Below are 22,593 nucleotides of genomic sequence, written 5' to 3'. Positions count from 1 at the left end.
AGGCTAACAAAGGACATGAAAAGTAATCTAGCAAACCACTGGAGAGATGTAAAGCATGCTAGCTATGTAAAGAGGCTAGCAAAGCAGTGAGGACATGGAAACACTCCACCATCTAACACACATCCCAGAATTCTATGCTGAAGGCATGTCAGAAACATCACAGACCTGTGGATCTACTTCCTGTTTCCTCCTCCACTGTAGCTAATTGACCTGATTATCTCCTTTATCAAATTAGATTTTTGATTAGCAGCTAATTTAGTGGCTAAGCTCTAGGTGATTAGCTGTAATTGAAAAATAAACAGTTTGGATGCGGATTAGCCGAAAAGAAAATGGACTGATTTCAGGATTAAGGGTTTAAAGCATTAGCAACTAATGCTAGCTCATTAAATATGCTCATTTAAATCACTTCATTGAGTTCTATACATTGATGTGTGTGTGTGTGTGTGTGTGTGTGTGTGTGTGTATAAGTGATGGATAAAGCTCACTCTTCACATCAAACCACAATACTTCAATATTTTATTATTAAACAGTAATAAAATATTATTTCTGCATATACAGGAAGTTATGACCAAATACGATAACCGAGACATCAACACAAAAAATCCACAACCACAGATCAATAAGGTATATATTTAGGATGCAGTCCAAATATTCATTGTTCTAAATAGACCACTAGCTAGACATACACTTGGGTGTTTTGGGATGGAACCTTAAAGGCTACAAAGTGTACCAGTAGGACCCCTAACTAATGAAGGATTCGAGTGTTTCGCAACAGAGGTTTAAAATAGCCGGTGTCCAATCGGGCGTTCTGTAGAGTGTCTGTGGGCGGAGCCTCTCTCAGACAGTGAAGTGAGTAGGTGTGTTGGACTTGGGCTGCGAGCTGGATGTAACTGATCGGTGAGAGTTGTCGCTTGCAGTTGGGGGAGGAGCTGAAAACGGAGTCGTCAATCGGACACTTCCTGCTTCCCGTAGTGATGCTGTGTTTAATTTGTTTATCGCAGACGAAGTGGAGTAGACATAATATGTCTCAAATAAACAGACATCTGAATTTTACACGTAGCAACCACAAACACTTCTCACTGAACAGGTTAATACAGCACCTGTACGTACAAGAAGAAAGTTCAACTGTATTATTTAAAAACCAATAAAGTGAGTCGTGGCTGAGGTTCCGGGTGAGTGGGTGAGGGTGTGGGTGGGTGAGGTCATGGGTGAATGAGGTCATGGGTGAGTTTGTGGGTGAGGTCGTGGGTGAGTTTGTGAGGTCTTGGGTAGGTGAGGTCGTGGGTGAGTGGGTGAGGTCGTGGGTGAGGTCGTAGGTGAGTGGGTGAGGTCGTGGGTGGGTGAGGTCATGGGTGGGTGAGGTCATGGGTGAGTTTGTGGGTGAGGTCGTGGGTGAGTTTGTGAGGTCTTGGGTGGGTGAGGTCATGGATGAGGTTGTAGGTGAGTGGGTGAGGTCGTGGGTGGGTGAGGTCATGGGTGAGTGGGTGAGGTCGTGTGTGAGTGGGTGAGGTCGTGGGTGGGTGAGGTCGTGGGTGGGTCAGGTCATGGGTGAGATCGTGGGTGAGTTTGTGAGGTCTTGGGTGTGTGAGGTCGTGGGTGAGTGGGTGAGGTCGTGGGTGGGTGAGGTCATGGGTGAGTGGGTGAGGTCATGGATGAGTGAGTGAGGTCGTGGGTGGGTGAGGTCATGGGTAGTGGGTGAGGTCGTGGGTGGGTGAGGTCGTGGGTGGGTGAGGTCATGGGTGAGTGGGTGAGGTCGTGGGTGGGTGAGGTCGTGGGTGGGTGAGGTCGTGCGTGGGTCAGGTCATGGGTGAGGTTGTGGGTGAGGTCGTGGGTGAGTTTGTGAGGTCTTGGGTGGGTGAGGTCGTGGGTAAGAGGGTGAGGTCGTGGGTGAGTGGCTGAGGTCATGGGTGGGTGAGGTCGTGGGTGACGTCGTGGGTGAGTTTGTGAGTGAGTAGGTGACGTCGTGGGTGAGGTTGTGGGTGAGTGGGTGAGGTCGTGGGTGTGGTGGTTGAGGTCGTGTGTGAGGTCGTGGGTGGGTGGGTGACGTCGTGGGTGAGGTTGTGGGTGAGTGGGTGAGGTCATGGGTGCAGTGGGTGAGGTCGTGGGTGAGGTTGTGGGTGAGTGGATGAGGTCGTGGGTAAGGTTGTGGGTGAGTGGATGAGGTCGTGAGTAAGGTTGTGGGTGAGTGGGTGAGGTCATGGGTGACGTTGTGGGTGAGTGGGTGAGGTCATGGGTGAGGTTGTGGGTGAGTGGATGAGGTCGTGAGTGAGGGAGTGAGGTTGTGGGTGATTGGGTGATGTTGTGGGTGAGTGGATGAGGTCATGGGTGAGGGAGTGAGGTTGTGGATGAGGTTGTGGGTGAGTGGGTGAGGTCATGGGTGAGGGAGTGAGGTTGTGGGTGAGTGGGTGAGGTTGTGGGTGAGGTCGTGGGTGAGTCTGGCCAATCGTGAAACAGCTGTGTTGTCATCAGAGTTCGTGCAGCCGCTCTGGAGAAGCTGCGCTGCCTGAGGGAGTCGGCTGCTCTCGTATTGCCATTGCCGTACTTTGATGCCATACATCATAGTGACGCTGCATCAGCATCAAGTCGAACAAAAATTCTAACCGGCACGCACCGCTTCAAATCAGCCACCGAACAGTTTGCATAGCGCCGCATGAAGTCGAACACACCTACTCTGCCCTTTACTTTTATTGTCACTTCCTGAGGCTCAGCTCGTAAACAAGTCCTTGTTAGTGAAGCCTGAAGAGGAATGAACAGAAATAAGGGGTCGAGCTTGTTTACTTCCTGAGAAGTGTCTAGGGGGAGATTTAAGGGTGTAAAAATGTTAATAAAGAATTAACGAGGAGGTAGAGGATAAAAATATTTCTCCATTCCAGACAGAAACAGTTTCCATAGTGAAGAGGCAAGATCTGCTCTAACACACACACACACACACACACACACACAGAAGAAGCACTCCTCACAGACAAATAAGACACTTTATTGGATTGGCCTTTTTGAGTGTGCACAATGTATGATGTTTATATGCATATGGAGAATTGAATATCGGGGGGTATAAATTACATCATCATATCCTGAGGGTGCACAAACTTTCTAATAAAACCATGATAACTAGGCTTCAGTCCATCCAAGATTTCGGCACAGTAGCACGCAGCGGCCACTTTGGGTCCACTAATATGGTGCATGTTTCATGTAGCCCACACCAATTTGGAAACGTTTTAAACAGATGTACATCGGAAGCACAGGTGTAACATCACCAAATTCTGCTGAACACTGGAGAACCAAGCTTGGGAGGAATAAACAATGGACTGCGAGATGAGCTAAGTGACCTCGGGCTGGTACACGAACCAGGCCCTGGGACCGTGGCATTGCCTGATGCCGCTGGCTGGAAGAGAGGGTATTGGAAACGGTGTGTGAGGCAGAAGAAGCGTGGAAAGCGAGTCAGCATCTGTGCTAGGTTAAAGTGAACCCAAGCCGTCTCGCTCTACCATCCATTCTCCTCTCCAATGTTCACTCTCTTGACAATAAACTAGGCTCACTGAAACTACAGCTAACTACCCAGCGTGAAGTCAGGGACTGCTGTGTTTTCATTTTTATGGAAACTTGGCTCAACGACAGCATTCCGGACGCAGCCATTCATCTAGCCGGGCTAACCTCACATCTCGTTGACAGGATAGCAGCACTCGCGGCGGTGGTCTGAGCGTTTACATAAATGAGTGGTGCAGGAGTGCCGGTGTGGTTTCAAGCTACTGTTCGTCACTGGTGGAGTTTATGAATGTGAAATGCCAGCCATATTACCTGCCCAGAGAGTTTACCAACGCGCTCATTGTTGCGGTGTACATTCCACAAGGTGCTAACGCTAAGGAAGTGCTAAGTGAACTCTACGGGGCTATCTGTATCCTACAGACTGTGCACCCTGATGGATTTTTCATTGTCACTGGAGATTTTAACCATGAGAAGCTGAAATCACTGCTAACAAAGTTCCACCAGCATCTTGATTTTGCAACCCTTGGTACAAACACTTTAGACCTTATTTACACCAGCAATTACAGTGCTTACAAGGCTGTGTCCCGCCCCCACTTTGGCTGCTCGGACCACACAGGACCCATTTCAGTATGCATACCATCCCCACTGCTCAACAGAGGACACCATATCTGCTACCATCCACCTGTCTCTGACCCATCTAGATAAAAAGGACAATTACGTAAGAATGCTGTTCATAGACTTCAGTTCAGCTTTCAACACAATCATTCCATAACAACTGACAACAAAGCTGAGCTGCTTGGTTTAAACACCTCCCTCTGCAACTGGATCCTGGACTCTCTGACCGGGAGACCACAGTCCGTCCGGATCGGCAACTCCACCTCCAGCACCACCACCACACTGAACACCGGCTGTGTGCCCCCCAGGGCTGTGTGCTCAGTCCACTGCTGTTTACACTGCTGACTTATGACTGTGCTGCAAAGTTCAGTACTAATCACATCATCAAGTTTGCTGATGACACCACAGCCATGGGCCTCAATGATGAATCAGCGTACAGGGAGGAGGTGAACCAGCTCACAGAATGGTGTAGAGACAACAATCTATCTCTTAATGTCGATAAGAAATGACTGTCATCTTCAGGAAAACCCGAGTGGACCACTCAACACTGCAGATCAATGGAACAACTGTGGAGAGAGTCAAAAGCTCCAAGTTTCTCGCTGTGCACACGATCGGGAACTGCACAGCCTCCGACCGCAAGACCCTACAGTGAACTGTGAGGATATCTGAAATGATCATCAGGGTCTCTCTACCTACCCACACCACCTTCAACAACCGCTGCATCCACAAAGCCACCAGTATTGCAGACGACCCTCTCATCCTTTTCATGGACCCTTCACCCTCCTGCCATCTGGCAGAAGATACAGGAGCATCCACCAGCAGACTCCACTACAGTTTCTTCACTGAGGCAGTGAGATTACTCAACACCCTGCTGCCTCCCAGCGCTCACCCTGGCTAACCAAACACCTAACCCAATCAGACTCAGTACCACTGTACACCTGCACTTTACACACCTGCACTTTACACACCTGCACTTTACACATCTGCACTTTACACACCTGCACTTTACACATCTGCATCAGTCTCTTTTAACTATGGAACACATTATTGCTGCTATACTGCTAAATTACACAATAGCTTACAGTTTACTGTCCATGTTGTGTGTATTTATTGTTCTGTGTATTTATTGTTGTGTATTTAATGTTCTGTGTATTTATTGTTTTGTGTATTTATTGTTTTGTGTATTTATTGTTTTGCACTCGTCTCACACTGTTGTGTATTTGTACTTTATGTAGTCTTGTGTACTGTTCCGTGTTGCACCCTGGTCCTGAAGAAACATCATTTTGTTCCAATGTATACACGTTATATAGAGGAATGAGAATAAAAACCTGCATGACTTGACTATCTTGAAATCTACACTTCTCATCCACTTCCTTTAATGCAGATGGAGTGTTTTATTGGATTGGGACGAGGCCCGGCTGTCTGGCAGCGTGAACGTCAGCGTCCATGTTTCTGGACAGAATGAATGAGACACAGCTATCCTCCACAGCTGGTTTCTCCATATGGAGCTGCATTTCTGCCATGCGGTGTGTGTGTGTGTGTGTGTGTGTGTGTGTGTGTGTGTGTGAGACAGAAGACACAATTTTTTGCTAACGTTTGCAGCAGCGTTCCAGTTTTATTTGTACTTCCATATCTCCAGGTGCAAATAATGAGGAATTAATCAATAACACAAAGGGGGCATGGCTTACAACAGAAACTATGTAATGATGCAGACCATGTAACTCTAAACTCCACCCCTGGATGAAAGCATAACCAATCAGATTTTTGGATTTGGGGGTGACAGTTTTTTACACTCTGCAGTACAAAAATCACATTGCATTATAATACAGGATTATTGCATGGCATGTGGATGGGTCTCTCTCTCTCTCTCTCTCTCTCTCTCTCTCTCTCACATACACACACACACACACACACAACACACCAACGAAAGTGCCTCTATCGTTCTTAATTACTGCACCGAAAGAAATCTGCCTGCAGGCCATAGTTATTAAATCATGTGGTGAGATGTAGAGGTATAGATGGTAAACACACACACACACACAGAGTTTTCAGTGTTTATAATTTCTCTACAATCTAAAATATAATGAACTTGCCTGCCTGTATAATCCAGATAAACACACTTTCATCCTCAGGATCGTTATCTTATCTGCTCTAATTAAACTGGTTCGATTTCATTGCATTACGACCTGCATTAAAACACACACACACACACACACAGTCACACACACTCACACACCAGCTACAAAACATGGCATCTACTTATTGATATTCCCTTTTACTCCATATTTTCTGTTTATTTCATTCTTGTGTATTGGACAAAGGAATAAATTGGAATAAATTTGTGAAATGTTTATGGAAAAGAACGGAGGAACCCAAGGTCAGGTAGGTCACCATCATTCTAATGCAGTGGTTCTCAAAGTGCGGTTCAGGAACCCCCAGGAACCTGTGAAGCACAGTATGGGGGCTGTGATTTATGTGATATGCTGTAGGCTTCACGTGTCTTGGAGGAAGCATGTGATAGCCCTTGTCCTCGTGGACTGCCTGCTGTTGCATTACAGGTAGACCTAACTAATGGGTGGGAATTGAACAAGACTAAATTAGTGAGAAAATCTGTGGGGAAAAAACTAAATCAGACCCTAATCCGTTCTGTCAGTGAAAACTTGTGGAATAAAACGCTTCTACCGCTGTAATGAATAAAATGAGATAAAATATTATTGTACACATTTAAATAATGAGCCTAATATCTGAATAAGATTCGATAAAATGCCTTTATTATAACGCTACAAGTACAGTGAGATGTTTGGAGCAAGCCAGTGGAGCGTAAGAGTAAGTGCTAAGAACCTTCTGATCCATAACCCAAATTCTCCACCACTAAAACACCCTGGGTCCTAAGTGCTAATTATACAGCGGGATTTAAATCAAAGCAAACCTAGTGTGAGATGTCCTGTACATGGACTGCAGAGACACTCATGAACCTTGAAGACCTGTGGAACGTTCCTCATGAATCCTTTCAAATCTTCCCAGCAACTGCTAGTGTGTGGAGAACATTGTTCAGTGTTCACACAATGGGACATGCTGGTGAAGGAAAACAATCAACTTCAGGCTGCGATACAGAAGTGTTTCTGTCCACTTTCCTGGTTATAGTGTGATTACTCCAGAGCTCAGCCCTGATTGGACAGTTGAACCAGTCGATCACAAACAGGAAGTGTACGGTGGAACAATAAATAACAAAGTGCAGAACATAAACAGAGCACTTCTTCTACTGACTGATCCTGTAGCTTTGTAATTCTAGTTCTGGTTCTGAATCGCGTCGGGTGTTTGGATCTGGTCCTCATCCATTTCCCCGTCATGGTCCTAAAGACAGATGGGACAGTGATGTTCTGCGTGGATGAGGACCTCTCACTCACAGCACAGCAGCCTGCGGAGACATGCTGCAAAGCATCATGGGAAATCAGCCTGGACCCAAACACACTAATGGGATTTAACTCGGCCCTGTTTCTCCCTGGGTCTCTGTTTCACACACGCACACACACATACACACACACATGCACATACACACACACACACACACGCACACATACACACACACACACGCACATACACACACACACACACACACACGCACACACACACACACATCTGCTGACAGATTCAATCAAATGTGAAGAATGAAATCTGTTTAATGCCGGAGAGAGAGAGATCTGTCTTTCTCTCTCTCTTTTTTCTCTCCATTTTTTCTAGCCTGTGCTCAGCCCAAAGCCTCTGATAGTGTGTGTCTGTATATGTGTGTTTGATCTGCTCTGGTGATGGAGAACACACACACACACACACACACACATACACATGCTCCACAGGGTTTTTTGATCATCCTCCTCCACAGCTCGATTTCCTCTTTGAGTTTTCTGAGAGCGATCGAGATTCATATCACTGTGATTCACACACACACACACACACACACACACACACACTCTGTGCTGCCCGTAAATGCTGCGTACCTAGGGACCCCAAATCACGATGAGGGCTGTTAGCTCTGTGCTAATGCACTGTGTTGCGTCTCCATTAGGATGCTAATGCAAGTGAGCACTATTTTATTGGCCCCTGAAGACAACATGTCTGTCTCAATATATCAACTTCTCAGTCACACACACACACACACAGTGAATCAGGAGGGCACTGGATGTGTGGTACGTTAGTAAAACAGTAAAAGTGACGTACCTGCTCATTCTATTAGGATCCTTGAAAGTGGGCATGTTAAAATGTTAAGAGAGTTGTGGGATTGGGTATAGTGTGTGTCTGGCCCGGATTAACACAGTGTGGAGCCCTAGGGTGACCACACGTGAAGCCCCCCTCCTCCCACTTTACACGTAAAAAAAAGTGAAATTTACTAAGGCTATAAAAACCACAGATTTACAGGAATTTACCGCTAAAGTACAGGCTCACGACATACTACAGGAAAACCACACAAACCTGACACTTCAGATGCACACGGGCCTACAAACACCATCCTAGTCCTTACACTGCTGCTCACACCTGAACGCCACTCACCTGCCAGCGCAACATCATGGGTACGTCTAAACAAATGATTGCACAAACACCAAATACGGCAATCCCAACAACCATAACCCAATAATAATTATATATATATATATATATATATATATATATATATATATATATATATATATATATATATTAACTGTTCATTTTTTATGTGTTTGCATCTCTTCCAGTAAATAAAATATGTACGGTCTAGTCGTTATCTCAGTCATTACTCGTCCAGTCCCATATACGGATTGGGTCACTTTAAATTTTTATTCCATTACAGTTACAAATGTCTTCATAAAATATCATCATCAGTAACGTGATCCAAGTCTCACAATATGAAAGTAATGTAATCCGATTATTTTTAGATTACTTCAAGGTCACAGGTAAATAAAGTCAAGAGAAAAGCAATATGATCTAAACTACTTTTATTTAGAGCTTAAATGTGTTCAAAGTCTGGATTTGTTTTAATTAAATACATTTAAAATAAATAAATTAATAAATAAATAAAAGATCACTGTCCCTGATGCAGGTAACATCGTACGAGAGGGTTACCATATTCTGGTTTTCCAAAAAGAGCTGACCTTTTATTTGGGGTGTGTGTGTGGGGTGTCTTAATAACATTTAAAACAGTGTTACTGTGAATGCAGACTTTAATACACTGAAAAAGACACACTATTATCATCACATATATAAATATAAATTCCTTCATTCTTTTAAAAGTTAATGGAATAAAATAAAATATCAGAGGTGAACCTTCTGCCATCATTTACACATATGAATGGCTATTTAATACAAAGCAATGTGATAAGATTAAATTTTAATGACCTTATATGGTTATGGGTGTTGTTTCGACTCAGGACAGCTTCATTCGGTGCTACTGTGGAGTAACTTTTTAACACCGAACACAACATCACTTCACCTTCATGCGCCCACTGAGAGGAGGGTAATGGTCGAGAGGCAGGAATTTGGACAATAGTTGCTGCGAGTCTTTTATAATCGACCAATCGGTGTGTGAGGAGGCGGGGCTTACAGAGAGGGTTAAAGCAATGCACATATGCGCACACGATGCAGTATTAGACCATAAGCACATCATAATGAAACTAAAGCAGAATCCCGGACATTTTCTCAAATTTAAACGTTTTCTAAGGTCTGAAACAGAGGACATGTCCCGGGGAAAAGAGGACATACGGTAGAACCCTAACAAAAACATTTCAGAGAACAACTTGTGTTTCTACCAAATTAACTTTGAGCAAGATTTATTAGCGCCTGCACCAGGAGGTGTTCACGTTAGTCACGACTGGCGGGAGAGAACCAGAACTATAATCAAGCAGCTGTCTGTATTGTGTTCTGTAAAAATATTCATTTCTTTGGTTTTAAATGAAAAAAAAATTAATCTTGATAATATTCTCATTTTTACTAAATCTACCTGTAATCTGATGACTTTGTTTTTTGACATATTACAGTCACCAGTGTTTTGTGTCCTGATTACGTAATGCCATCACATGTATTCTGTTACTCCTAAGACCTGGTGTGTGTGCATGTGTATATGTGTGTCTGTGTGTGTGTGTGTGTGTATAGGACAGGGATGGTCAGAACAAAGATGTCTGATGGACCAGAGTTAGGGATGACTCTGAAATGTTGAAACATCACTGTGTGTCAGATAACCACAGCTCATAATTAACAATGACCAAACCTACGCAGCACTTAACTCAGACTGTGTGTGTGTGTGTGTGTGTGTGTGTGTGTGTGTGTGCGCGCGCGTGTGTTCGAGTCACTGTACTGTGTCATTACCGACAAGAGCAGGACGCATTTTCAGACTAACAGCAGCCTGAAATACACATAATAACACACACATACACACACACACACACACCAACTGTCCTTCAGCCATCTGGTGTATATCTCTCATCTGTTTCACTCTCTCTGTCTGTCTTTATGTCTCTCTCTCTCTCTCTCTCTCTCTCTCTTCACATCTTTTTTCTTTGTCTCTGCATCTGTCTTTGTTACCAACTCAAACACATGAGAAGTCAACACGTCACACCTTCAGGAACAGGGAGGAGCTTGTGAATGATGGATGATAATCTCGCTGTGGAATTCGTATCGTAAGCCAGTTGCTGAGCTGGTTAGTGACTAACTCCTTCTCAGTTAAATTATGCCAGAGTGACTCAACCCCTCTGCTCACCTGATCCATGTATGTTTATGCTCTGGTGATGGCTGTAGCTAGGATGCTAGGAGGCAGCTCTCGATCCTGAAGGAGCATGTGTTTGTGTCACTGGCAGACAGATACAGAACAACATTGAGGCAGCTTTAGAAACTTGGGAGATTGATTTTCATTCTGCTCTCTTTTCCACTGCCTCAGGTTGGAGAGGCCTTTCTGTACTTCTTGCTTCTAGGCACTTCGGTCTGAGTGACAGCCGTGTGCTGGAGTCGATGGTGAGAGCACTGAGGTCACACTTGGAGACATCCTTGTAGTGTAGGCTGGGTCTGCCTGTTGGCCTCTTTCCTGATGCCAGCTCACCTAAGAGAAGGTTCTTTGGTATAAACCTGTCATCCAAGCCAGTGTGAATGCCCCTGCTTGAGAAGGGTGAACATGGAGGTGGCACCTGCCCTCTCAAGCAGTGGAAATGACCAGTCATTTCATTGTCTACACTATATATTTAGCTGGATTTATGTGGCTCGCTGCATATCAGCCTCAGATATGCACTCGAGGCAAAGTCTCTACATTTACCCTACAGTTCAGTGCAGATGGAGCAACCCTTATATTTCAGCTAGTTAGCTAATAATTCAGCTATATAGCTAGCAATATCTGCTATGACCCATGCTTCTAGCTCACTACATGAAGAAACTGTCTGACTTTAAGGCTGCTCTTCTCCACCCCTGACTACAACTGGCTCTGCCCACCAACATGAAAAATAGTAGAGACATGTTTATTGATCAAAGAACCAACATAAATGGAGAAGAGGTGTGGTCAGAGATCAGGGATCCGATGGAAATGGAGAAGAGGTATGGTTATGGATCAGAGAACCAATAAAAATGGAGAAGAGCTGTGGTTATGGATCAGAGAACCAATGAAAACGGAGAAGAGGTGTGGTTATGGAGCAGAGAACCAATAAAAATGGAGGTGTGGTTATGTATCAGAGAACCAATGAAAGTGGAGAAGAGGTGTGGTTATGGATCAGAGAACCAATGAAAACGGAGAAGAGGTGTGGTTATGGAGCAGAGAACCAATGAAAATGGAGGTGTGGTTATAGATCAGAGAACCAATGAAAATGGACAAGATGTGTGGTTATGGATCAGAGAACCAATGAAAATGGAGAAGAGGTGTGGTTATATATCAGAGACTCATGAAAATGATACTTTGTGGTGCAGTGCTTATCTCTAAGCTCCAGTGGTGAGGAGGCTTCCTGATTGAGCATGTCTGAGTTAAAACGTGTCCCATTCAGAAAGCAGAACAAGGTCATTTGTCTCCTAAACGTCTGAAGGGCTGTGAGCTCATCAGTATGCTAATTAATCACTTAACGAGCGGGAAGTCGATCAATCATGGCCTGCTGACATCACTGCGGTGTAATTAACACGCGAACACTGACACACCAAGATAGATGAAGAAACACTGATACACAACAACCAAGACAACAAAATGCTTTAAAGCTGGTTTTTAACAAACACACTTCTACTCTCCCGCTCGTTCAGCCTGGATGTAAACATGATAAATAAGGCAAGCGAGGACAATAAACATGCTGCACGAAAAAGAGCACAGTAATCACCACTTTAGGGTTTTTTGGTCTCCTACTGAGAGCACTATGAAGAAACAACACCAAAAATAAACATCTATCATAATGACGACCATCAAAAACCTCTCATTTATACAGAATTTAGCAGCTCAATGAATGTGTTTACAGTTTAGGGTTGTTTCAGTCACAGTGTGTGTGTGTGTGTGTGTGTGTGTATGTGTGTGTGTGTGTGTTTGTTTGTTTGTTTGTGGTTTTTTTGGTGCCAGAGACAGAAGTCTATCTGTCTCTCTGTCCTGACTCTGTCTCTTTGTCTTTACAAAGCCTTTCTGAAGCTTCTCCAACTCTCTCTCTCTGTGTGTGTGTGTGTGTGTGTGCATAAAGTGATTGAAGGATTAAATAAAGAAACAGAATATGATGAAATAAATTAAATAACCAAACAATGTTATAGAAGTTCTCAGATCCTCCGAGAGAGAGAATGAAGGGAAAAGAGACAGAGAAGAAAGTGAAGAAGAATTAAACAATTAAAAGAAAAGCGAGGAGAACAGAACAAAGGAAAGGGGTCAAGAGGAAAAGGAATAGAAGGAAATGAAAAAGAAGGACAAGGAAAATAAAAATAATTATAATTAAAAGAGAACACAAGTATATAGCTGCAAGCCGCAATTGAGGGGGCCAAGCACTTTCTATCAAAAGGTCAAGCTGTTTCTGAGATACCGCCTCACTTCCTGTGATTTGGTAACCCTCCCAACCCTGACAACTGATGTCAAATTTTGTTTCTTAACTTCAGGTAATGTAGCTAAATATGTGTGACAAGATTAATGTCCATATACAAAAGCCTGTTTGGCAACTTATGTTATGGATAAAACATATAAAACAGTTATCAAATAATGTTTTCTGGACTGATCTTATGATGCTGTGATACAAAGTTCATGATTAGACAAAATTTGTAAGAGAAGAAGGTAATTTCATCATTTTCATTACACTCATTACATGTTGAACTCTTGAGACCTCCCCAGGATTCAAGAGAAAGAAAAACTAATTGCCGGATAAGTGACTCCACATTTTATGGTTATTAGACAAAATTATTGGTAAAAAGTTTTTGCTATCATTTAAAATGACCAACTTTCTGTTTGAAAGTCACAAATTCCTGAGAACAACAACACAGAACCTTCAACAGAGTCAAAAGAAACAAGAATCTTGATTTGATGTTCAAAAGCTGAATAGTGAGGTGAATTTAGACAAAACATCTTGGAGACCTTTAGGATAAGGTCCTTCAGTTCAGGTCAAAATACATCACAAATTTGCTGAGATATCCCTCACTTCCTGTTTGGCAGCTTCACCATCAAAATCATTTGTGCATTATGGACGAACCATCCTGTACATAAACTCATTTATCAGTCTGGGCTCGCAATACTGCCAACATTTGGTAATGATTGGACAAAATTTGTAGAAGAAGAAGCAAAAAAAAACTGTTTATATATTATTTTTAAATGAGTAACTTCCTGTTTGAGAAATGAAAAAAAAAAAAACTGTTCAGAACATTGGCACCTTCAAGGGAATCGACAGGAATAAAAATTTAGATTTAATGTTGAGTGGTTCAAAATTTCTAAGCACTTTTACAAATTTGTTAATTATAGCGCCATGTAGAAGTGAACATAGACAAAGCTTCTTGGAGATATGCTGTCACTTCCTGTTTGCATTCACTTCCTGTCTGCATGTTATCAACAAACCAGCCCATATATCAAAAATCAAAGAAACAGCTTTTTTGGGATCGTCTCACGATGCTGTTATTCAAATTTGGTGATGATGGAGCGAAGTTTGTAGGAGAAGAAGAAATGCAGGAAAATCCAATACGGCACACAGAGTCCTTTCAACTTATAACCTAAAGAATCAAAGGAAAGTGGAATTGCATTTCAATGTTATAGTTAGTATTGTAATATATGTCCAAATTTTCCCTATTGGTGGCGCTAGAGAGCTTGAGTCGCGTACACCAGAATTGCTGAGAAGGTAGCTGAGACTGTCCTCTATCACCGTGCCAAATGTCAGAAAAACAAGCTTTCTACTGGCGGCCAGAGACTCACACAGGCAGTAGAAGAAGACGAAGAAAAAGAAGAAAAAGAAGAAGACGAAGAAGAAGATGAAGATGATAAAGAAGAAGAAGGTGAAGAAGATGAAGAAGACGAAGAAGAAGATGAAGATGATAAAGAAGAAGAAGGTGAAGAAGATGAAGAAGACGAAGAAGATGAAGAAGAAGAAGAAGAAGATGAGGAAGACCACAATGAAAACATATAATCACTGAAGGGTGCCTATGGAACTTCAGTGCTTGACCCCCTAAACTTTTTTTTTAAGTAGAAGGAAAGTAAAAAGCTGAAGGAATGGATGAGGGAAAAGGAAAGTAAAGGGGAAACAGAGAAAACAGCAGGGGAAAGGAGAAGGGGAAAAGCAGGAGGAGAAAGGACAAGAGAAAAGAAAGGGAACAGGAAAATGAGAAAGGAGAAGGAGAAAGAAGAAGAGAAAAGGATGAGGGGAAGGAGAAGGAGAAAGAAGAGAAAAGGATGAGGGGAAGGAGAAGGAGAAAGAAGAGAAAAGGATGAGGGGAAGGAGAAGGAGAAAGAATAGAAAAGGATGAGGGAAGGAGAAGGAGATTTTATTTCTCTGTTTTTGGCTGATTCTGTGTTCTCGGTGTGTGACAGTAACTTTCCCACTCAATCACTTCTACACACTTATAAACTTCAAAGCCAGAATAAATCAAGAAAGTCTCTCTCTCTCTTGCTCTCTCTCTCTCTCTCTCTCTCTCTCTCTCTCTCTCTCACACACACACACACACACACACACACCAATAGATATCTAGTAGAACTTTAGGACCATGATCAGAGCAAGAAAAAAAGAAATGATGTGAACGTTGAAGCAATTTTTAAGTGTGTGTGTGTGTGTGTGTGTGTGTGTGTGTGTGTGTGTGTGTGTGTGAACTATCACAGACTGAATGCCATTCCCTACAAGGAATTCTCTACCATGCTGAATTCAACTACACACATACACACACACACACACATACACACAGTCCTGATTTGCCACTTCAAAGGTAAATGCTCCCACCTGCCATCAAAGACATAAGAACATTTCATAAACCTATTATACCCCCCCCCCCCCCACACACACACAAACAAAGCTGTTATCTTCGCCCCCAACCATCTTAATGGCGTGTGTGATTAGCCAGATATGCTAAGGAGACGCACTTGTCTTGGTTCATTACTAACGTTTCTCTATATCACTTACTCTGGAGCCTTCCAGCCAACACACACGCACACACACACCACAGTAAGGGCACACAAAACACATAAATTGTTCTTTTTAGCAAAACAGACAGAGCTAGTTCAGTGTGGCAACCTCACAAACAAAAATAAAGAGAATAAAAAACAACTAAATGAAGACAAGAAGAATAAATGTCAGTTAAATGAGAAAGGAAAGGAGCTTATAAAGAGACCAGCTGATCTCCAGTGATGGAGACCTACATTCCAGGTGGGTTTGGGGGGGTTCTGTAACTGGAGGGGGGGTTTGGGGGTTCAGGAAGTGCAGGTTGGTTTGGGGGGATCTGTAACTACAGGGAGGTTTGGGGGTTCTGGAACTGCAGGTGGATTTGTGGGGGTTCTGGAACTGCAGGTGGGTTTGTGGGGGTTCTGTAATTGCAGGCTGGTTTGGGTGGTTCTGGAACTGCAGGGGGGTTTGGGGGGTTCTGGAACTGCAGGTGGGTTTGGTTTGTGGGGGTTCTGTAATTGCAGGTTGGTTTGGGTGGTTCTGGAACTGCAGGTGGGTTTGGTTTGTGGGGGTTCTGTAATTGCAGGTTGGTTTGGGGGGTTCTGTAACTGCAGGGGGGTTTGGGTGGGTTCTGTAAGTGCAGGGGTGTTTGGGGGGTTCTGTAACTGCAGGGGGGTTTGGGGGGGTTCTGTAACTGCAGGGGTGTTGGGGGGTTCTGTAACTGCAGGTGGGTTTGTGGGGGTTCTGTAACTGCAGGTTGGTTTGGGTGGTTCTGTAAGTGCAGGTTAGTTTGGGGGGTTCTGTAACTGCAGGGGGGTTTGGGGGATTCTGTAACTGCAGGTAGGTTTAGGGGGGGTTCTGTAACTGCAGGGGTGTTGGGGGTTCTGTAACTGCAGGTAGGTTTAGGGGGGTTCTGGAAGTGCAGGTTGGTTTGGGGGGTTCTGTGTTCTGAGGTCACAGTCCCCAGATTACTAGCACTTCCTGACTCAGTAACTGACGATCACTCACTCATTATGAAGTCTTGCTGTGTTAACACACTGATCATTCATTATAATCATTTAGTAAAGCTATTCACAGAGTAGGAATTTCAGGAGAACTGATACTTCGGTACCAAGTCGGTACCAACATTCTTAGAACGTGACGTTACTTGTTTTTCTGGAGTAGCAGTGGTACCATTCTAATGGAAGTACCGTGGTTGCAATTCTTCTGGACCTGATGGGGGCAGCAAATACGTGCAAGTGTTTTAGTCGGTCCACAAGTGATGAAGAAGAAGAACAACTACAAGCACACGGGGAAAACTACAGAAGTTTAGCTGCACCGCGACTCGTTGAGAGGAAAGGTGGTAAGGAATATGGAAATACTTCGCATTCGAGGCGGATGACAACAAACATGTAATTAATGCTGTGAAGCTGGTGTGCAACTGATGCTATCGTTCATTTCAAACAAAGTGAGGAAACACCTGGAATTTGGCGAAGCACCTGAAAGACGGTCCTATATTCTATTTGTTTGAGGCAGCTGCATTGTGGCGTGAAACCAGCTAACGTTACGCTCCATGTAATGTTAGCGATAGCCAGTTATTTGTTAACGACGCTAATGCATTGCAGTGTTATAAACTACCTCCTAATGGGCCACCATGCATCACCATTCAGCCCGTGTCCTGTCAGATACATGTAGCCTAATGTCACTCATAATTATTCAAATGTTCATGCTTCTAATAAATCTTTTTATCCTGACACCATATCAGTGAATTTAAACTAATGCTTGCATTCAGAATATAAGTTGTGTATGTGTGCGTGCACGCGTCTGTGTGTGTGTGTGTGTGCGCGCACATGTTTAGTAGTGCTGCACCTCCACTGTAGCCTCCACTCATTGTCAGACAGTGTTTGATAACTAAAATCTCTCTGTCGCTCTCTCTGCCAGTATCAGCCAGAGGAGGATGTCCTCCATGAGAGTTTTTAATAATTTTTTTTTTTATTTTATTTTTAAACCTCACCGTGGTATCGACTTTGGTATTGAGTATCGTGTACTTTTGGTGGTATCAGTACCGACTACTAGATTTTTGGTATCGTGACATCCCTATCACAGAGTATCTCTGGGATTTTACACCGAATCTGTAAGGTCAGTAAACATTTCAGATCTGCATGTGCACACGTCTTGAAACCTATTTTACCTTCTATAAAATGAGCAGTAGGAATAACTCCAGCTAATATATATATACATATATATATATCTCATCCGAACTGACATGTCGGTAAAAATTAGTTATATCCAAAACTAAACTATTTAAAACACAGAACATTAAAATATAGACAACAGTTTAAATACAGATGCAGAGAGAGAGAGAGCGAGAGAGAGAGAGAGAGAGAGAGAGAGAGAGAGAGTGCAGAATGAAAAATAAACAGTGATGAAGTGACAGGTCATAGCTGTGAAAGAGAGATGGACAGAAGGGATGATTGAAAAAAGACAAATGGTGAAAATGGCTGAGAGAGGATCACTGTGGCTGAAACGAGCACAGAGAAAGAAAGATGAACAGATGAAGATTTCTCACAGAGACACTAGAGAGAGGGAGAGAGAGAGATTGGGAGAGAGAGAGTGGGCGGGAGTGAGAGAGAGAAAGAGAGAGAGAGAGGGGGAGAGGAAGAGAGAGATAGAGAGAGAGGGAGAGAGGAAGAGAGAGATAGAGAGAGAGGGAGGGAGAGAGGGAGAGAGAGAGGAAGAGAGAGAGAGAGGGAGAGAGAGAGCAGGAGGGAGAGAGGGAGGGGGGAGAGAGAGAGAAGGAGGGAGAGAGAGTGAGAAAGAGGGAGGGAGAGAGAGCGAGGGAGAGAGAGAGAAAGAGGGAGGGAGAGAAGGAGAGGGAGAGAGGGAGAGGGGGAGAGGGGGAGAGAGAGAGGGAGGGAGAGGGGGAGAGGGGGAGAGAGAGAAGGAGGGAGAGAGAGAGTGAGAAAGAGGGAGGGAGAGAGGGAAAGCGGGAGGGAGAGGGAGGGAGGGAGCGAGAGAGAGAGGGAGAGAGAGGAAGAGAGAGAGAGAGCGGGAGAGAGAGAGTGGGAGGGAGAGAGGGAGAGAGAGGAAGAGAGAGAGAGAGCGGGAGAGAGAGAGGGAGAGAGAAAGGGAGGGAGTGAGAGAGTGAGAAAGAGGGAGGGAGAGAGAGAGAGAGAGAGAGAGGGATTGAGAGAGAGAGGGAGGGAGAGAGGGAGAGAGGGAGGCAGAGAGAGGGAGAGAGAGAGAAAGAGGGAGAGAGGGGGAGGGAGAGAGAAGGGAGGGGGAGAGAGGGAGCGAGGGAGAGAGAGGGAAAGAGAGAGGGGGAGGGAGAGAGGGAGAGGGAGAGAGGGGGAGGGAGAGAAAGATGGAGAGAGAAGGTGTGTATGTGTGTGATTTTTACAGCGCAGTGTGTTACTCTCAGCTGTGACTCAACACAGTGACTCAAAATGGACACACAGCGAGTGTTTAAAACCTGCGAAGCTAACTGCCTCACTGTGTGTGTGTGTGTGTGTGCCTTGGCAGCTGTAATCACTCATACTATTTAAAACAAGAGCTCTTTTTGCTTAGCGTGTGAGACGAAACCAGCCAATCGGAATGTTTAAGGAGCAGATGAAGGGACGAAGCCGAACACAACATGAATTAACATTACACACACACACACACACACACACACACTCACACACAAACACACACACACACACACACGCCCAAGCACACGCACACACACACACACACACACACACTTAAAGATCAGCAAGTCTACAGAAGTAAAAGAAGCGAAACAAACCTGTAAAGGTGTGAGTGAATTGTAAAAACATCTGGAACAATTTTGTAATAAAAAAGTTTACAATCATGTACTGAATATTTAATTCCCAAATGATTAAAGAAATGATGTGTAGCTATTGTGTAATTATTGTGTAATTATTGCAGCACAATTAAGGAATGCTGACGAGTGTAAACAGCTGGAACTGAAATAAATGAAGGGTGTGATGAAGCGGAGCTGCTGTTTTCACCTGAAGCGGATTATTTTCCTGTAACATGACCCGAATGTTTTATTTATTAAACAATGACACACCGTACTTTTATCTTTTATCTGTTTTTATACATTTAGGGCCGCTGTAGCTCAGGGAATAAGACAGTTTTCCTGATTGGAAGGTCATGAGTTTAAAGCTGTCACTGCTGGGCCTTAACTCTCAGCTGTAAGCGGCTCTGGATAACGCTGTCTGCTAAATGCGGTAAATATTTATACTTAAATTTAATGTTGTGGAACATCTGGAAACCAGTTACTACCTGTTCTAACAGTACCTTATAGTAGCTATAAACACTCGTTCCCACACCAGCCTCTCACTATTCTCTCTATTCTCTCTCTATTCCCTCTCTCTTCTCTCTATTCTCTCTCTATTCCCTCTCTCTATTCTCTCTCTATTCCCTCTATTCTCTCTCTCTATTCTCTCTCTCTATTCTCTCTAATCTCTCCCTATTCTCTCTCTATTCTCTCTATCCTCTCGCTATTCTCTCTCTATTCTCTCTATTCTCTCTCTCTATTCTCTCTCTATTCCCTCTCTCTATTCTCTCTCTATTCTCTCTCTATTCCCTCTCTATTCTCTCTCTCTATTCTCTCTCTCTATTCTCTCTCTCTATTCTCGCTATTCTCTCCCTATTCTCTCTAATCTCTCTCTATTCTCTCTCTATTCCCTCTCTATTCTCTCTCTATTCTCTCTCTCTATTCTCTCTATTCTCTCTCTCTATTTTCTCTCTCTATTCTCTCTAATCTCTCCCTATTCTCTCTCTATTCTCTCTATCCTCTCGCTATTCTCTCCCTATTCTCTCTAATCTCTCTCTCTATTCTCTCTCTATTCTCTCTCTATTCCCTCTCTCTATTCTCTCTATTCTCTCTCTATTCCCTCTCTATTCTCTCTCTCTATTCTCTCTCTCTATTCTCTCTAATCTCTCCCTATTCTCTCTCTATTCTCTCTATCCTCTCGCTATTCTCTCCCTATTCTCTCTAATCTCTCTCTATTCTCTCTATTCTCTCTCTCTATTCTCTCTAATCTCTCTCTATTCTCTTTCTATTCTCTCTCTATTCCTTCTCTCTATTCTCTCTCTATTCCTTCTCTCTATTCTCTCTCTATTCTCTCTTTATTCTCTCTCTCTATTCTCTCTCTGGTTTACCTGTGATCTGTCAGAGCTGCTGTTATAGAAAATGAATCAACACCTTCTGACCAATCACAATCCAGGACTGGTGTAATGATTTTTCTTACCGTCTTCATGACAGCAGTACTGGTGTGTGAGAGTTATGAAGTGTATACTGTACAGACTGTGATATATGACACCCAGCTGAGATGTACAGATGTACAGCTGCATTTTCTGTGTGTGTTCATAATGTTATTAGCATGCTAAGCTCATGACTAACATCCCTCCAGATGGCTTCTGTCCTGATTAATTACAACTTCTTAACAATTAAACAATCAATCGGTTAATTAGTGGCTTAGAGAAGAACAGCATGTGGATTTTTGCACTTTCCTAACTGGCCAATTTATAAGAAATTAAAACTCTTTAATTAAACTCTTACTTCTAATATGGAGACTCTTCATTTTCCCGTCAAAGAGAAATCCACAACATGCTTTTCATAGCAAAAAATACATCAATCTCTATGGCTCCGTTCACATTACAGTCTTCACGGCGCAGGTCTGATGTTTTGCTCAGATTGGCTCTGTCTATCCTGACGCTTCACCTTTGTAACTGTAAGTGAAAATGAAATATGAACATGCTTTTCCTCTGAAACACAACTGTTTCACTTCACACCTGGATTTCGGCAGCTTCCTTCCAGTTTTGATTGAATCTTTTCTTTAAATATTAAGTAAATCACCAATTTCTGCCATGAATATACTGTATATATTCACATACTAAAGTGGCTCAGGTCTGATCTGAAATGATGCGAATCAGATCTGTGCCACGTTACGGCAGAACATCAGATTAGTGTCACTTCAGCATGCTAACATAATCTAAGACCAAATCACCAGCAACTGTAAACAGCTGCTGCTGGTGATCTCCATCACAATCCACCTGCTGTGTTTGATCTGTTTAATGAGATGGAGCTTAATGAAGGTGTTGGGTCTGCAGGAGAGTTTCGGTGTTTACGCACCTCAGCACTACATATACAGGTAAAAACTGCACTGCACAATATCACCAATGAGTCGTGTTTAGATTAAACAATACATTTCATGTCCACAGGTATTAAAAATCCAGTCGCTGCTACAGATGATGGCATTTCTCATGATTTAATATGCAGGGACATTTGTAGCTATAAGTAGCTATGAGCGGTTACTTTGGGGCCCGGGCCACCAGGAGGTGCTGCAGGAATGCAGGTTTAAAAACAAACAAACAAACAAACAAACAAACAATAAATACAGTATAGAGAGAGGTTTTCTTCTGACTAAACCCGTTAATAAAACCCATAGCACAAAACAATAAAACATAAACAGCTGCTGTTATAGAAAATTAATAAATTGTAATCCAATAGCAGTAGCAACGCTCCTGAATAAAAAACCCCAAAATAATAGAAACCATTACAGAAATTCTAATGGTTTCCACTACAAATACTATTAAAACCATTACTAAATGTAGTTTCTTTTGGGCCATATTCTGTTTGGAGTTTGTATTGGTTTCCACTAGACGTAAACATGGCACCAATAGAACCCAATACATTACCAGTAGAGACCCACAAAGACCATTATAGTTTCCGTTAAAAACCAATACAATTCCCATTATAAACAGTAAAACCCTTTTCTGTAATGGTTTCTAATGTTTATTACATGCACTATCCTCCTGAAATGTGTTGAAAAGTTTGATTGATTCAGCGGCCGCGCACGCGCGCACACACACACACACACACGCACACTCCAGCATGTCTTACCTTGAGCAGCTCCGTAGTGGAAAAGCAGAACCAGTAACACACACGTTAGTCTCATCATCATCTTGTGCTTTT

The 22,593-nt window shown here is 43.2% G+C and overlaps 1 protein-coding gene across 2 annotated transcripts in view; it reads right to left on the bottom strand.

Moving 5' to 3' along the window:
* The window catches only part of sdk2b (sidekick cell adhesion molecule 2b), a 161,582-nt gene that overhangs the window by 138,367 nt on the left and 622 nt on the right, over positions 1 to 22,593 (bottom strand). For both annotated transcript variants that reach the window (XM_053639090.1, XM_053639088.1), the window contains exon 1: positions 22,522 to 22,593. This exon is cut by the window's right edge and continues 622 nt beyond it. In XM_053639090.1, coding sequence (XP_053495065.1) covers positions 22,522 to 22,582 — 61 coding nt within the window. In that variant the 5' untranslated portion in view covers positions 22,583 to 22,593. The remainder of the gene's footprint in view (positions 1 to 22,521) is intronic.

The sequence above is a fragment of the Ictalurus furcatus genome, chromosome 13 (assembly GCF_023375685.1).
Source record: "Ictalurus furcatus strain D&B chromosome 13, Billie_1.0, whole genome shotgun sequence".
NCBI classification, from domain to species: domain Eukaryota; kingdom Metazoa; phylum Chordata; class Actinopteri; order Siluriformes; family Ictaluridae; genus Ictalurus; species Ictalurus furcatus.
Note: the sequence above shows the minus strand (reverse complement) of the source record. Positions and strands in the feature narration are given on the sequence as shown.